This window comes from Lissotriton helveticus, chromosome 11, assembly GCF_964261635.1.
Source record: "Lissotriton helveticus chromosome 11, aLisHel1.1, whole genome shotgun sequence".
Taxonomy (NCBI): Eukaryota; Metazoa; Chordata; class Amphibia; order Caudata; family Salamandridae; genus Lissotriton; species Lissotriton helveticus.
In genome coordinates, this window is record NC_136072.1 from 445665079 (window position 1) to 445682737 (window position 17659).

Consider the following 17659-nt stretch of genomic DNA (forward strand, 5'->3'; position numbering starts at 1 on the left):
ATCCTGTTAAGTATCTAGGCATCTGGATTCATCGCAACCCAGATACAGTGGTGAGAGAAAACTATGGTAAGGCATACTGCAAGCTAGAGCACCAGGTGGCACAGTGGATTGGGCTGCCGCTATCACTGGTGGACAGAATTGCTCTCATTAAGATGATTGTGCTCCCATGCTTTCTGTATCTTTTTAGTAATATACCCATCAAGCTGTCCAGTCAATATTTTAAGAATTTACACTCACAATTGCTGAAACTGGTCTGGGGAGACTGACAACCCGGTTGAGCTGGGATACACTTACATTGGACTACAAAAAAAGGAGGTTTTAGCGTACCAGACTTGTACTTGTACTCAAGCACAATATGCCCATTACTGGTATAACCCTCATCCTTTTATTCCGTGCATAGCGGTGGAAGATGGGGATGCACATCCAATTCCTTTACGCAGCATCCTGTCACATTCCAAACGAGGAACACCCAAAACTGAAATAAATACTATTGACTGTACCATATCAGCCTGGCAGGCTATAGGTCGCCTAGTGGTAAAACTTCCGCTGTATGCCCCCCTGCTCCAACTTGCACATCATGCAGCACTATCAGTCACTTGAGAGGCGGGGCCTGTACGCTCCCTTAGGCTAGCAGGCATAGACAAGATTTGTTCCCGAATGGTATTTTCTTAACGCCAGAAGAGCTGCAATACATACAAAATAAGACACCGCTGTTCATGCTTACATATCGCAGACTGAGGGTGGCTGTACGAGCACTTTGTCACACCTTCCCGGATGAGCCACCGACACTACAAACACTACAGACACTACATGCAAGCCCAACGAGACACAAACTAATCACTAAGCTATACCGAGCGGTCAGGGAAGAAAGCCTTTCAGACACGGATAACAGCCTGGCCTGCTGGAAGCAAAAAATTCAGCCCCAACTTACGCAAAATGAATGGGAGTACATTTGCCAGCTCACTGATGTCCTGACCTTGAACGCCAATCTACGTATCATTCATGTTAAATATATAGACCAAGTTTACTATACACGTGCCCAGCTGCAGAAATATGGGCTCAGAGAATCAGATGAATGCAAAAGGTGCCGGGCTCAGGGTGCAGATTTTATACAATTGGCATGGTATTGTCGGCTAATACAGGAGTTCAGGGTTGAGGTGGTATCTCGACTAGGAATTATGACCAATGTTGCTGTGCAGTATTACCCAAAAGCATGTTTATTGTATACAACGCCTAATTTCAAAGGTGAAGCTGGGAAATGTATAAAAAAATTGCATTGCTTCTCGCAAATAGGAGGGTGGCGATGTGTTGGGAAAGCAGGGCAGCTCCTCTGCCTGAATCTTGAGTAAAAGACTTAGGCATAGATTCATCAACCGAAATTGTGATTGCAATAGCTGCGAAACAGCAATTGCGGTCACAATTTCAGCTTCCGCAATTCATGAAGCAAAACCCCACCAATTTGCGAATTCGCAAACAAATTTGCAGAATCAATGTGGACCCCCTTAGCGAATCTGTAATAGCGATTTTCCACTAATTATGCAAATTAATTTGCGAATTCGCAAATAAGTCGCAAATACAATGCATCAAACATTGCAAATTGCGGAAAAAAGAACAAAATCGCTAAATGCGAGTCGCAATTTAAGGAGAAGTCAAACCAGGTGGTAACCATGAAGTTCAATGGGGATTTTTTTTTTTTTTTCAAACAGGAACAATGAGAGGAGCAAAACAAACATACTTAAGGAGACACAGTAGTAACAGTAGTAACATGAGTACATTCACAATGCCAGGTCTATACATCGCGGCAAGGCTGCTGAGGCTCCAGCGCGCAGCCCGGAACCAACGCAGGATTCAGGAGCGCATCTTCCGGCTGCGGATAACACTCCTGGGCCAGACTGAAGAGGAGATATACCCCAAATACAGGCTAAATGGGGCAATGATTCACAAGCTCATCAGAGACCTTGACCCCCTGATGCAGCACCCAACAAGGAGGACCAATGCCGTGCCCACCCATGTCCAGGTCCTGTGCTGCCTGCACCTCCTGGCCTCCGGAAGCTTCCAGGGGATAGTTGCATATGCAGGGGGGGATCTCCCAGAGCACACTGTCACGCTGCCTACGGTATTTCCTGGACGCCATGCTGACCTGGATACACCACTACATAACCTCCCTAACCACCCAACAGGACTTAAATCAAACAAAGCTTGCCTTCTACAACATTGCGCAATTTCCCCATGTAATTGGTTGCATCGACTGTACCCACATCCACATCTGCCCACCTGCTGAGACAGAGTACATGTACCGGAACCGCAAGCCCTACCACTCACTGAACATCCAGATGGTCTGCAATGCAAAGACAATTATCACTGACATAGTGGCCCAATACCCGGGGAGCAGGCATGATTCCTTCATCTTCCGGCACAGTGGCATACACACCCGCTTGGCCAGGGGTGACTATGGCGAAGGACACCTCCTAGGTAAGTACACATGCCCACATACAGTACGTCGAGACCATGTAGCTGCGCATAACAGGGACTGACCCACTGCTCCTTTCATTCAGGTGACAGCGACTACGGCCTCCGTGAGTACCTCCTCACCCCATACCTCAACCCTGCCACACCACAGGAACGGCGTTACAATGCTGCAAACATTCGCACTAGAAATTGCATTGAACGGACATTTGGGCTGTTAAAGAGCTGATTCCGCATCCTACATATGACTGGTGGGGCCCTCAAATACCAACCTGAGATCTGCTGCCGCATCGTGGCCGTGTGTGCCATACTCCACAATATTGCTACCAAGCGGATGATACCTGTGGAGATCTCTGGCAGTGAGTCGGAGGGGGACAACCGACCACCTGCACATGTGCATCATGCACGCGGGGAGAATCCTGCAGAAGGACACAGGCGCCACAACAACATCACAATGAACTATTTCTAGTGCACCCATACCCCTCACACAACACTGCACTCATGCATGCCAAATGAAATAATGACATGAGTCGGATTTACGTTTAAAATAAATTCTTATTGTTTTTTGCACAAAAATATTTCTTTATTTTTTTTTCACATTACATGAAAACTATTTCCTCATACAGCCCCATGATAGCGAAGCAGGCGTGTTTGTCATATCAGCATGGCACTGCTGCTAGAGTACATGCAATCACTGGCGCCTCCGGCCGGACGCACCCAGTCGCCTCTCCACATCCTCCTCGCCAGTATTGACCCGTGATGCTGCACTGGGCCTGGTGCTGCGGCGGCGTTCGGTTATCTAAGGCACGGACAGGCTGCTGAGACTTGATGTGCCCTCACTGGCATCATCCCCCCCCTTGCATGGTCATGGCCACACGCCTGCTGATTCTGGACAGCGGTTGTGACCTGTTCCAACGCCCTAGCAACGTCCTGGCAGCATTGCACCATCTGAATTTGCATCGCCAGGGACCGGCGTGAAAGATGGGAGGTCACATTACCAATCAGGTGGTTTGATCTGGTATATGCTGACAGCCGGGTCAGCAGCTGGCGGTGGCGGTGATGTCCTGCTGTGACACCATGATCTGGCTGTTCTCCCTGACTGTAGCCGTCAGCACATGCACGCTTTCCGTGAGCTGGCTCACGTTTCGCGCTGTCTTATAAAGCTGCAGCTGCATGGCTACCATGTGCCGTGCCTGCTTTTGGTGGACAGCTAGCATCCGGCGTTCTATACCCAGCCCTGGATCTTGGACATGTTCCCCCCTGACAGCGCATGTTGCCACGTTGCGCTGCTGCCTCATCAGTCCGCTGGACTGCGAACGCACAGTGGCTGTGCGCCGTGTCTGCCTCCTGGGTGGTGGTGTGGCCTGTACCACTGCCATGGGTGTCACATGGGGTGGTTGCTGCCCTCCTGTAGCTGCAGGGGTGGCCCTGTCCGCATGGGGAGGTGGTGGGACTGGTGCTGGTGGTTTTGATGCTCCAGGTCGTGGGGCAGGATGGCCCTCTCCCTCGGTGTCCTCAGGGTTCTCCTCAATTTGGAGTGCCTCGCTGTCTGTGCTGGGTTGTTCTGCAGCAACCGTGATGTAAATGGGTGCATGATTAATGATATGTATCTTGCACATGGGATGTTGCAACATGCATGCAGGCTTGCATTCCCTGACTGGCTTTATGGGTATGTTTCACTTGACAGGTCTGGCTGTGTGTGGCTATCAGGGAAATATTGTAACACTACAGGTCCCACAATGCAATATGGCATTTCAGATGTGCATGGCCTGCATTACTGGGGTTATCAAATGGCTAGCTCTGGAGGCATGGTTAGGGTACGGAGTCGCAGTTGCATGGCACTTACCTTGGGATTGTTGGGTGAGTCGGGAGGTGTCCAGCCGGGTGACCCCCAAGCAGGCTGCAGGGTTGATTGTGTCCTCCACCAGGTCTTCAAGTGGAGTGTTGGGTGCAACTGTGGGGTCTCCTCCTCCCGTGGCATGTTGCTCCCCCGGCCTCTCTGCAATGCGCTCCTTGGCACGACCTCTGAGGTCATACCACCTCTTCTTCAGCTCATCAATGGAGCGCTGGGTCACTCCAACAGAGTTCACCTTGGACCGGATGAGCTGCCAAATGCGCCTCTTGTCTGCCTCAGGCACCTTCCGGGATTCCTTGCCAAACAGCCTGTCATGGTCCTTGCTTACACCCTCGATGAGGAACTCCAACTCCTGCTCAGAAATTTAGATTTTGCATTTTCTGCCAGGTGCACTGCTTTCTGCTGCTTCCTGGGACATTCTGGTTTAGTGAGTGTGTCCTGTTGTGGTGCTGCAGGGTGTGTCTGGTGGAGCTCTGTGCTGTGCTTCTTCCTCTCTCAGGCTCTGTGTTCAGAATGAGTGAGGGAACTGCCTACTTCCTGGTTGTGATGTCATCATTGTGCTCGAAATGCGACTTCCCGTTTTTACGATCGCGCAATTAGCGTGCTCGCAATTTGCGATTTCGGTAATTGCGAAATCTCAATTTCAACATGGGAAACAGGCGATTCTGCGAATTTTGTACGATTTAGCGAAAATCGCAATCAGCAATTGTGGCCGACTGCGATTCGCTTTTTTTAATCACTTTTCTTGATGCATCCCATTCTGCGAATTCTAAATTGTGATTCGGTATTTTTTGCAATTTAGAATTCGCAAAATCTGGACTTGATGCATCTGGGGGATTGTATATTGTAACGAAAACCTGGAACTTTATGCGGAGAAGTTGTCGCCGACATCAAGGCCTAAAGACATTTGGAAGCCACTGTTGGGTTATTTGAGAATGCAGGACTTACCTTTGTCAGACGATGAACAAGAATGATCATCATTTCAAGCAGATAGATCACATAATGTAATTGATCTGGACCCTTGCCTGATGTTCGGGGGCAATCAGGCACTCATTTCAGCAAGCCATGTACTGTTGGTTGTTGTTACTTGTATGACGGCAAAATAATAAAATTTACAAAAAGGAAAGTTGATTTGCACCTAAAGCTTTTGTTCACAGACTTTTCTGTGCAGAATTAATCTTTTAAACAACCTTTGTAATTACATCAATAATACCTTTGAATAGAGAAAGGAAGATTACAGAGCAGGAAGTATTTATAAACAACCAAACCGAGTTTATTGAACAAGGATTATTTGTTTAAATATCAGATGTGTTTCTGAAGGAAAGCAGGAAGAGTGAGTATACACCAGGTGAAAAGACAAACCAAAACTGAATTTGAAGACGGGAAGGTAAGGTGCAATGTGAACATACACTGTTTATAGTAGTTCTCAATTGAGCAATATCTGGGGTAAGATTGGTCGGGTCGGCAATCTCTTTGTTAGCCCCTTAAATGGGTAGGAGCAGCTGTAATGGGCTCTCTTCCAAGGAAAAGGGATCTTGTATGGTTTACTTTGCGTCCAAAAACCATTTTGTGCCTACATTTTAGTCTTCCTGTTACAACACTCATATTGATGTTGCAACAACGGTGACTCCAAGTCGATCTGCTGTCAATCAGGTTTTTACATCACCAATGCACACCTTTTACACCTAATGTGACATCTTACTAGTGCATTTTCGATCTATAAGGAACGATAGCCCATGCCTGCATATTTTGACTGTTCATTACTGAATTTGCTTCTCAAGAACAATAGCCTACATATTTTGAATGTGACTATTAGTGAAAACAAACGTAAACCAAAGGGACCATCATACCTGATGAGTCTCCAAACCACAGGTGACAGACACTACCTTCAATATTGAAGCCAGAAGAAAAAAAACTAAGGTAGGTTTTTCAATCTACAAGAACGTGCCGAAAAAAAAAAAAGAACAATACAGACCTATTGGCTTTGCCATTGCTAGCTTTATACAATAGCTTGCCATGAATGCCACCAGCATAAGAGGGTGTTTCCTTCAAATTGAGAATGTCGTCACCTAAGAAAGGGATTGGATCCCATGAAGGGAGAGGTTAAAGGCAATTCTCACAGTGCCAAGGGAAGGGTTCAAAGAAACTGTACTTGTCTTCTATTTTAAGCAGCTCAACGACTAAAAGTTTAACTTCTAATTTAGAAGTGTCAAACCACAGTTCAATAACACAACTGACCTAATTACACCTTTCATATCTTCACCCGGGTGCATTATTAGGTAACAACGCTGCATTATAGGAATTGTAGTTTCACTTTTAACATTGTACAGAAAGGGACAACATTTCCAGTGTGCAAAATACTGTTGGTTAAAATGCCAGCACCATTTTTCAGGTGTCTAACTTGTGGTCTTTAAGGCCCTAATTGACATGTCAACCCATTGTTCACGATTCCAACAGCAGCTCAGGGGGCTTAAAATATTTTACCTATTAGCGTCGTAAACATAATTAGGGCTCCAGGTATTATGGTATTTATTTTTTCAACATTTCCATCTGTATTTATCCATATTTATTGTTCGTCCATTTTATCTGTATTTATCCATAATTATTTTGTGTTGTGTATAAATGAAGTTGTAAAACTGTACATTTCCATATTTATTTAGCCGATAGATGAGTACTCATACTTTGATCTCTATCGTGACTTAGCTATTTAAGCTGCCAAATATTACGTAGCAATACATCCACTAAATAATAGCATTATCCCACAAATGTACAATGACATATGCCATTATTTAAAGAAATGTCAACCTGCTTTTTCATTTCCCATGCTGTACATCTGCTCAGATGTTGGGCTACAATTCATGAAAGGTAACACTAAGCCAGTTAAAAGAGGCTACAATTCATGAAAGATAATACTGAGTCACTTAAAAGAAGCACCATTTTCTGTATTTATCCACTTTTAAACATAAATGCAGACAGAAAACACGTTGCTTTCTGTCTGTATTTATCTGTAATAATACAAAAAACGGAAAACAGGGAGCCTTAAACATAATTTAGCCGGGGCAGGACACACGAACGTACAGGCGCCTCAGACGGCCCTCCCTGCCGGGTTAGTCGCTGGTAAAGGTGGACGCCCCCGTCTTTGGCCAGGCCCGCTCCCTACTCACCTCTCCCTCCCTGTTTGCTGCGTCTATACCTCCGAAACCTACCTACAGAACGAGTCACGCTACCTGGCACGTCCTTGCCCCGGGTTGGACCCATAACGCCTCCAAGGGGGAGGAGTTCAGCAACTTTCAGTTCGGGGCATTGTGGGAACCAAGGCAGAGCATGAGCTGAACGGAAGGGACGCTCACCTGTGGCAGCAGCAGAGCACCGGCTGCCTCCCCCCGTCGCATGCTGCAGTCATGGTGAGTGGAAATACCCCTGGGGTTGTGGGCGATGGCGGCGGCTGACAGTGTAGGCAGGTGCGTGTGAGGGACAGCCCACCGTGTGCGAGTAGTTCACAGCCTAGTTTCATAATCTGCTGGGAAACTCCCCAAGCTCCCTTCGGTGTACAGTAGGTCAGCCCAGTACCACTAGGAACCCTCGTGACGTATACCCCGAGCAAACCCTTCCTCCATTTACAAACCTGCTCAATTCCCCTCTTGCATGTCGTAATTAAGTACGCATCAGCCCTGCTACTTGTTTACCTGAGCTCGTTTTAAGTGCGCTTTATTTAGTCCCTGCTCTATCACTGTGAACTGGTTACCTGGACTCTGTAAGGCTCAGACAGCGCACCTCTGCGGACCAGGCAAACATGTTTGGCTGCAATCTTTTCTAGTTTGTGGACTTCCGTGACTGACGAGCAACGTCTTATTTTCTGCACTTGTATTGTCTGCAGGTGCGTTTCTAGGAGTAGCCATACCAGAGAGAATACCCATTCATAACCCCACCCACCTGCACAGGCAAGGCCGGGATTGGTGAACCCTTCTATGGGTGTTTCCCACGCCGCCTCAAAGTGACTGTTATCTCCTTGATAATTAGATGACTGTTTTTTTTTTTTTTAATCAGAAGGGCGCCTAAAAACTGCGATATGCGCCGTCCTTTTTCATTTGACTGGAAAACAGCTCGAATCATTGTGATTTTTTTTTTACAAGCTTAAGTTTTTGATACCCAAAGAAAATCATATTCGATCCTCACTTTAAGTAAATAAAACTAAATAACCAATTTCCTTAAGTGACCACAAATATTTCCTTAGTAAGTCAAATGCATTTCAAAGGGCCGTTATAAGTTGGAGCAGCATTTTAACCTCGCACATCCTCATTATACACTTTTTATTCAGCACTTCGATTTTGATGGCATCTTGCTTAAATGTCTAACTATTAACATTACAAAATCCAGCTGGGTTACAGATGACACCTTGCCTTTCTCATCTTTTATTTACACGTTATATACATGTAACCTAACAACGTTGTGGGTGAAAAGAACAAACTACTTAAAGCCTTGGAAAACTCAATAAATTTGACACCCTCGCTCCACTTTGACAAAAGCAATATGTATGTTTACTGTGATGCAAAACAGTTACTAAAGGACTGCTTTATGTATACAGTGCATGGATTAGACAAGTAATTAAATAGTTACATGTAAAAAACACAAAAGGGAATGCATGCCTCAAGAGTCCAATGATTGTATTGTAGAGTTTGGTCTCGTTGTTTCTTCTCTCCTCTTTTCAGAAAGTATTCATAATTCAATGGTGTCAATATCATTGTATTCTTCTCCAATATCAAAATAACATTGGAGCCTTGGTATGAAGTCTCAAAAAACAATTCTCTTTATTATTCTTCTCTACAAAGAAACAGCCCGGCCAATGCGTTTCGTCCTCCGAGAGGACTTCATCAGGACTAATGCATTTCTTTACAGCAATATCACATTGAAGTCTAAGTGTAAACTAGATCAGTTCTCCCCAAATTCTTGAAACACTCGTACTGCTCCTATATTGTTGTAGGGAAATACGAGGTGATCCTATATACATATCTCAGCTCAATATCCATACCCCATTAGGTTCTGTAAGCTCAGACCGAATAATATGAAGCCCCACCAATGTCACTGACCACCTTCTCTATAATAGGTAAATGTGTAACGCCAGTGCCCTTTTAGGAAAATAGTCCCTCGTGCCTTCCAGTGGAGGTTTAAGGATACATTCAAAAAGCCTCCGGAAAGAGGTTTAGACTCAAATATTCATGTGGGCTAATCCAGGATTTAAATTAAGGCTCCCGGTATCTAAGGTATTTTTTTTTTGCATTCCGTCTGTATTTATCCAGGTTTATTTTGTGTTTGGCGAATAAATGAAGTTGTAAAACTACATTTCCATATTTATTTAACTGATAGACACGCACTAATACTTTGACGTCTGTTGTGTTTTAACTATTTAAGCTGCCAATTATTACATAACAATACATCCACTGGTAAATATTAGCATTTTTATCACAAATGTATGTTGACATATGCCGTTATTTAAAGAAATTGCATCCTGTTTTTTTATTTCCAGAGCGGTCCATTTGCTCAGATGTGGCCTATAATTCATGAAAGATAGCACGGAGAGTCACTTAAAATATATATTTTTTTGTATTTATTCACTTTTTAAAATAAATGCAGACAGAAAACACATTGTTTGCGGTCTGTATTTATCTGTAACAATACGTACAAACAACACTGGAAGCCTTAGATTTAACTAACTGTCTCAAACCAAAGGTTCCTGATCCAGAGAATCCTTGGAGAGAAGGAGGCTTAACCAATGCCCTTAAAGATATGTATAGAACACCATTGTGTTTGCTTTAATGGTAGGCCTCCAACCCCCACACAATAATAGGGCTACAGAGAGAACACTGTAGCAGTTGAGTTCTTTTTCTTTTCCAGCAAATTAGAGGCTTCTTCTGTGAAAAACTGCCACAGGGTTTGTGAGCACAGCTTGTTAGTGGGTGCATTTTTCAAGGTTTCAGAAGTTCTAGTCGTAATTTGTCCTGAAGTGGGCTATACCCCCTTTTCCGATATTCAAGTGAAATTGTTGCTTCATTGCTGAGTTGACATGATGGTTTCCATCACAATTTCAGGTCAAACTGGATCTCGATTTTAAATCGCTTGATGCAAATTATCTGATATTTTTATGTGCAAACAGACTGCTTCAGTGGGCAAACCTTTCTTTAGTTGTTTAAGCTGGAAATTAATTTGTTTGTCAAAATGTATTAATTTGATATAGTAATAACTTCTTATGTTCTGCTTAGTACCATCATTTTGCCTGTGAATAACGTATTACTACTAGCCAATATTTTATAGGTATTTGGAAGGTTGATGGGCTGAGGTGTCCCAGCCAGAAATGCTTTTAATCTCTTTTGTCAAACCTGTTTCTTGTAGGTCATACCAAAAACAGCTTAAAAAGCCATCTTGGTAGCTTAAAAAGAAATATTCTTGGCTCACTTATTTTTAGTCGTGGCTTAAACCTAATCATAATTAAACAACAGGAGAGAGACCTAATCCCCTTACCATGTACATAGGTCCATTTTAGTATACCCATTTATCCTGCATTTGAGTTGGGACCACTGGTGGTAATGTGCTACTACACTTAACTTCTTCTAAATTTAAGCAGATTGCAGACCATTGAAAGAGGTAAAGAACCGATCAGGGCAGTTCATCTGTTTTAAAATCTTCCCTGTCTCAATGGAGGGCCCCCAACTTGTGATGGGAGAGAGTTTGGAGCCTGTAGCTCCAGCTACTTACAGGCTGGCTACATTCATATTATGATTTGGCTCTGTTTCAAGTGCTCACACCGTTCTTGTAGTTACACATTTGTTTATTTATGGTCTGTCTTGACAGCCCTGCTATCACAAAACAATTATGTGAGTATCAGTAGGAGAAAGGCTTTTGCTCCGCCTACATGTTGGAAACCAGGAGTACATGTTTTGATTGGGCAGACATTGTGTTTTTCCACATAAAATGCTTGCCTTCCACACAGCTGTGATCATTTTGTTTCTTTATCCAGCTGCATGAACTTGAAATTTCAGGGGCACACACATGACATTGTAATGCTACTAAAGTGTCTTAGATAACCAGAAAATGTACAGTGTTTTTGTTCTGGCAGCAGTAAAGATGGGATGAGGTCAGTAATTAATAATGTGGATTTTTTTGGGTCTGACTTGACAGTGCAACCGTTACTTGAACTTTTAACCTATGCCACTATTATTCTACAGTTCTTTGTTTTAACACATACTTATCCACCTTCACACTATCAATCATTCAATCAATCAGGGGTTTGTAAAGCGCAGCAACTAACCCGCAAGAATCTCAAGGCGCTGGGGGAGGGGGCTCCATAGAGTTTTGGGGTCATCCAAAGAGCCAGGTCTTGAGGTCCTTCCTGATCTGAAGCAGTGTAGGGATTTGGTGGAGTGGGAGGTTGTTCCAGGCCTTGGCTGTAAGGTAGGAGAAGGTCCTACCTTCTGTTCTGGACTAGTAGATGTGTGTGATAGTGTCCATAGAGAGGCTAGCTGATCGGAGGTGTCTCCTGGGTGCGTGGAAGGAGCGGCGGTTGTTTAGGTATGGTGGTCCAATTTTGTGGAGGGCCTTGTGTGCGTGAGTGAGGAGCTTGAAGGTTATTCTTTTTTCGATAGGGAGCCAGTGGGGATCGCAGAGGTGTTGGGGGATCTGGGTGTGACGGGGCATGTCTAGGATCAGTCTGGCAGCTGCGTTCTGGAGCTTGCAAAGTAGTTTCTTGTTAATTCCGGCATGGAGAGTGTTGCCGTAGTTCAGTCTGCTACTGATGAGGGCATGCATGATTGTTTTTCTGGATTCGGAAGGAATCCATCTAAACGTTTTATGGAGAATGCGGAGGGTGTGGAAGCAGGCTGAGGATACGGCGTTGATCTGGTGGTTCATCGTGAGCGATTAGTCTAGTCTCATGCAGAGGTTTCATGCGTGTTCCGTCGGGGTGGGGTGGTTTCCGAAGTCGGGGGGGGGGGGCACCAGGTGTTGTCCCATGTGGAGGGGGTGGAGCCAAGGATGAGGACTTGTTTTCTCTGAGTTGAGTGTCAGGTGGTGATGGCTATCATCCCTTCTTGGAAGTTGTGCCTGGTGAGGAGTTCTTTGGTGAGGGAAACGATGAGCTGGGTGGTGTAGGAGAAGATGTTGAGCCCGTGGTTGCTGACGATGGTTGCGAGGGGGGGGCCATGTAGATGTTGAAGAGGGTGGGGTTGAAGGAAGATCCCTGGGGCACTCCACATCTGTTCTCTCTTGGTTCAGAGAGGCAGGACTGCCTGTGAGAAATGAGCGCATCCAGTCAAGGTCCTTTCCACGGATACCGGCATTGTGGAGTCTGGTGGCTAGTGTGTAGTGGGAGACCGTGTCGAAGGAAGCTTAGAGGTTCAGAAGGATGAGGGCTGCCATTTTGCCCTGGTCGAGGAGGGAGCGGATTTAGTTGGTGGTGGCGAGTAGGGCAGTCTCGGTGCTGTGGAATCTAGATTGGGAGATGTCCAGGACATTGTTGACTTCGATGAAGTTTGCTAGCTGGGTGTTGACGGCCTTTTCAATGACCTTGGCTGCGAATGGAAGCTTGGAGATGGGCCTGAAGTTCTTGAGGTCCATTGGTCTGTGGAGGGTTTCTTCAGGAGGAGGTTGACTTCTGCATGTTTCCAGTCGTCGGGTAATGTGGCATTTTGGAGGGAGCGAGTTGATCATCCGGCGTAGTTCAGGTGCGATGTCCGTGGCGGCTATGTGTAAGATGTGGGGTGGGCAGGTGTCTGAGGGTGGTCCGGAGTGGATGCTCTTCATGGTCTTTAAGGTGTCTTCTGTCGTGAGCTGGGTCCAAGTGAGCAGGGTCTGTTGAATGGTATTGCTGGGGGGGGAGCTGGATCGGTCCAGAGGTCCTGGTTGTTGAAGTTGTCGTAGATCATGTTAATCTTAAGGTGAAAAAAGGTGCTGATTCTGTTGCAGAGGTTTTGGGAGGGTGGGACGTCTGTTGTTTCGCTGCTGGGTTTGGCAAATTCCTTGATGATGGAGAAGAGTTCTTTGGAGTTGTGGGTGTTGATAAGGATTCTGTCTTGGAAGAAGTTCTACTTTGTAGATTTGAGGAGGTGGTGATGTGCTGTGATGTGCTGTGATGGCTGCTCTGTCGGTGGTGTATGTTTCTGGTGTTTTGTTCTTCCTCCACGTCTTTTCATTTTGTTGGGAGGAGCGCTTGGATTCTTGGAATGCAGGGGTGAACCAACTTGCTTTCTTGATGTGTCGTCCTGTGGCTTTCTTGAGGGGGGCGAATGTGTTGGCGCAGTTTGTGATACAGCGGTGGAGGTTGCGTGCCACAGGTTTAGCATCTGGGGTAGTCGGTGGTGGGGTGTTAGTGAGGGCGGAGGTGAGCTGGTCTTCGGTGACTTTGTTCCAGCTTCTACTTGGGAGGCGCTGGGTGTGCTTTCGTACGGTGGGTTTTCTGAAGGAGAAGTGGATGCAGTGGTGGTCTGTCCAGAGGAGTTCTGTGGTGTGGCTGTAGGAGACGCTGTTTCCTTCGGCGAAGACAGGATCAAGTGTGTGTCCCACTGTGTGTTTGGGGGCGGTGACAAGTTACTTTAGTCCTATGTTGGCAAGGTTCTCTAGGAGGGTGGTGGTGTTGGGGTAGTTGTTGTTGTCCAGGTGAAAGTTTAGGTCTCAGAGTAGGATGTAGTCTGTGGTGGCGAGGGAGTAGGCTGCATGAGCTCCTCAATGGTGTAGGTGAAAGGAACACAGAGGCCGGGCGGCTTGTAGATGAGGGCTCCGTGGATAGTCGATTTAGGGTTGGTCTGGATCTGGAAGTGGAGATGCTCCATGAGGGTCGTAGTGTCATCCGTGCCGGTGGTTGTCTTGCAGAGGGAGCTTTTGTGGATGATGGCGATGCCTCCACATGAGCGGGTGGGGCGCTCTTTTCGCAGGACCTTGTATCCATTGGGAATGGCAGTGGCGATGTCGGGTGCAGAGTTGGAGTTGGTCCAGGTTTCTGTGAGGAAGGTGACATCAGGCGCGTGAGTGTTGAGGAGGTCCCAGATTTCTATGTCGTGCTTGTGTAGGGAGCGCACGTTGAGAAGGATTCAGTTGAGTGGTTTCTGAGCAGTGATGTCTGGTAGGCTGGGGGCTGCTGCTGGGGACCGAATGTGGGTGAAAGTGCAGCAGCAGTGTCGACAGAAGATCGGGCCCTGGGTGTTGCTCAGCATCGAAAGCTGGTAGTTGTTGCTGCATCTGGGGTTGAGAGCCTGGAGGGTGCCTGAGTCGTAGAGGAGGTGGGTCGGAGGACCTGGGTCCCTGGCTTTGGTCACTGTCTGGTCGTGGAAAAGCACAGATGGGCCTGCCTTTGGCACGTTAGCGGTGCGGCAGCGCCATGTCTGCCATTAAGTAGGGGTCAGGTGGAGGCCAGTCAGCTAGGAGGCGGGAGGGACATGCTGGAGGGGCTGCGCTGGCAACAGCAGCGGGGAGCACGAGCGAGTAAAGCCAGAGAAGAGGGCAAAAAAAAGAAGGGAGGAGAACGAGAGCAAAAAGAAAAGAGAACACAGAGAGCAAAAAAGTGAAAAGCGGGCACAGAAAAAGCCAAGAGAGATGGAACAGCAGAAGAGCAGAGTGCTCTCCCACTGGACCACCAGGGATGTCGCACAGGCAGGAGCCTGCCGGTGAAGGAGGACCTCGGAACACTTACCAGAATGGAGAGCTCAGGGCACCACTTACTGGTGGAGCTGCGCGGGCGGAGAGCAGTCACACTGACCAGGTCAGCGGTCTAGCTCTTCTTGCTGTGCAGCATACACCTTTAAGTAGGGAGACGGCGGTAGGCCGGTCAGCTGGGAGGTGGGAGTGGGAAGGACATGCTGGAGGTAGGGGAGGGGCCGCGGGGGCAGCCGCGTCGGGCAGTGCGAGGGGGTTAATGGAGAGAAGAGGGCAAAAAGAAAAGGGAAAGGAGGGAAAAGAGAGCAAGAGATAAAAGAGAGCAGAGAGAGCAAATAAAAAGGGCACATAAAAAGCCAAGAGAGAGAGGCGGAACAGCAGAAGAGCAGAGTGCTCTTCCACTGGACCACCAGGGATGAGGCACTAACAGGAGCCTGCGGGTGGAGGAGGACCTCGAACACTTAACAGAATGGAGAGCTCATGGCAGCAATTTCTGGTGGAGCTGCTGCCCTGTACTCATTCTGTAATTGTTTCAGTACCTCAGGTGGAACTGATATTGAAGGGGTACCAGGTGTTCCGGTATAAACTGCAGTGAAAACTATACCCCAAGTGGCACAATCTTCCACCGCGGAAGCCCTCCCCATCGGCAAGCAAATTGTTAATATTCTGTGTTTTTCCTGCGGCCCGCATAGGGAAAAACTGCTTCAAGTTGACCAATTTTCCTGCGTTATCCAGACGGAATTTGCGCCCAACTGGTGGGAACTTTTCCCATGCTGACATTCAGTTAATCAGCTAATTGTGGTTGTGCAGCCTGAGCGGTCCACACAGGGTTAACTGTTAGTGTACTAATGATGTACTGCATGAAGTTTCTGTATAGTTTTACTGGATCTTTGTATAATTGAATTATTTCTGCTGCTTTTAAATTAGCAAGATTAGAATGAGCTGTATAAGCAGCTAAAACCTGCCAGGTCGATCCTTCTTTAATGAGCGGACAGAGTCTGACATATTCTATGGTATGGGGGAGGTCGCCATTGAACCAATTTATATGCTCTTGGTAAGTTAACAGAATTTCTATGTCTACGTATGGAAAATATTCCTTTGATGTTTCATCTTCGATGCTAAGTGTGAAACTATTGTGTATGTGCATCCGCAGCTGGAAATTTAATCCAGGAATAGACTACTTTTGTTCTGAATGCTTTGTGTGCCTCAACCACGAAGATCACGTCTTAACTCATTGCCGTAAGGCCGTAATCTAATAATTTCATATTAACTGCATGACTGCAATTTTTTGCAATATTTAATTGAACTTCTTGTTCTTCAATGTCCTCACTCGCTTCTTCATTTATGGACATTGTGTGAAGAGAAAAGGAATTTTATTAAATTAATTCATGAAGATAGGGTTAACACAGTGTGGGAGAATTTTCATCCTACAAGCTTGAATAACCTACAGCCAATATATAGGGTATACCTACTCAGCTCAGGCGGATGTTACCTTCCCACCACAAACGTCTCCGTTTTATAGGTGAGTACGGGTATCTGAGAAAAGCACAACTGAATTACTTAGACTGTTACATAAGAACCAAACCAATGCTTGGCGCCATGTGTAGTTCCTACTAATCCATAGGATCTGCACTTTTGTTGGACAGCATTTAACTAGGGGCTTGGTGCCCAGAATGATTGAGGACACCCCCTCAGGATGTGTTGGCCAATAGACCAGCTAGCTCACAGTGCCACCTTAAGCCCCGTAACATTATGAGGGGACAAATGGCTTCTCGCAACTACTGGACATGAAAACCCTGACCCTTCTGGGATCGTGAAAACAGATCAGAACCTTTTGCTCATTCACTCATGCTTACTTGTTCTCAGACAAATATACAGAATACAGTGGGACATTTTCATTCTATTTATTGAACCATCGTTATTCTTGTATAGAATACATCTGCTGCGATAATCTGTAAAGCAAAGCAGATGAAACTCATTACAAGCACCAAAAGCGTAAGTAGTAGAAATAGTTCTACCATGGTGCTAAAACAGTGTATATATGCAGGCATATAGCAATGTGTTAATCTGGCATACTCCTACTATGCAGACCCCTACTCTGAGTTTAACTAGAGTATGTGTAGGTGTGAAGCCAAGAATCCCCCCTAGGGATGAGCCAATCCCATTACCTGGTGAGAGAGAATGTAGGAGCCCGCCTTGGTCATGAACTGGACACTCCCTCACAGCGATAGATGTCAGACCGCTGCATGGTGAAGTCTCAGCATGCAGGGACTCTGTGTCAGCTGAAGTGCCTCCCCTACTAATATATCGAGATGCTCATTATTTATAATAGAAAGCAGCCTTGCGTTGTACGTATAGATTGGCGATAATATGGATATGTAGATATCCCTGTCGTCCCGTGGATGAAGATAAGATGGCATTTGTGCATAGTGTGTAAAGAGGCCTAGTACATGATGTTCGAGGCCTTGTGATAGTGCGAAGCTAGATGTGTAAACAAAGTAGGATCAGAGAAACGAATCCAACACTATTGTGCATGCAAATATGTGCTGATGTTCATGGCTGAAATTTTATTGTGAGGACAATGTAAGAAATAAGCTGCTTCGCTACATGAGCATAACCCGGGAATAGAACATTACCATCCCATAAACTTTAAACCCACCCTTTAAAAAAAATGACATAGTAATTATGTCATATAAAAAA

At 46.0% G+C, this 17659-nt stretch overlaps 1 protein-coding gene and 1 long non-coding RNA gene across 3 annotated transcripts in view; one reads left to right on the forward strand and one right to left on the reverse strand.

The window, feature by feature from the left end:
• Nucleotides 1–8237, reverse strand: part of LOC144791297 (uncharacterized) — a 105899-nt gene extending 97662 nt beyond the window's left edge. Inside the window, exon 1 of the long non-coding RNA XR_013602353.1 lies at nucleotides 8067–8237. This is a non-coding gene — a long non-coding RNA (uncharacterized LOC144791297). The remainder of the gene's footprint in view (nucleotides 1–8066) is intronic.
• Nucleotides 7578–17659, forward strand: part of AP1S3 (adaptor related protein complex 1 subunit sigma 3) — a 172039-nt gene continuing 161957 nt past the window's right edge. For both annotated transcript variants that reach the window (XM_078665964.1, XM_078665965.1), the window contains exon 1: nucleotides 7578–7725. In XM_078665964.1, the coding sequence (XP_078522090.1) occupies nucleotides 7723–7725 (3 nt within the window). In that variant the 5' untranslated portion in view covers nucleotides 7578–7722. The remainder of the gene's footprint in view (nucleotides 7726–17659) is intronic.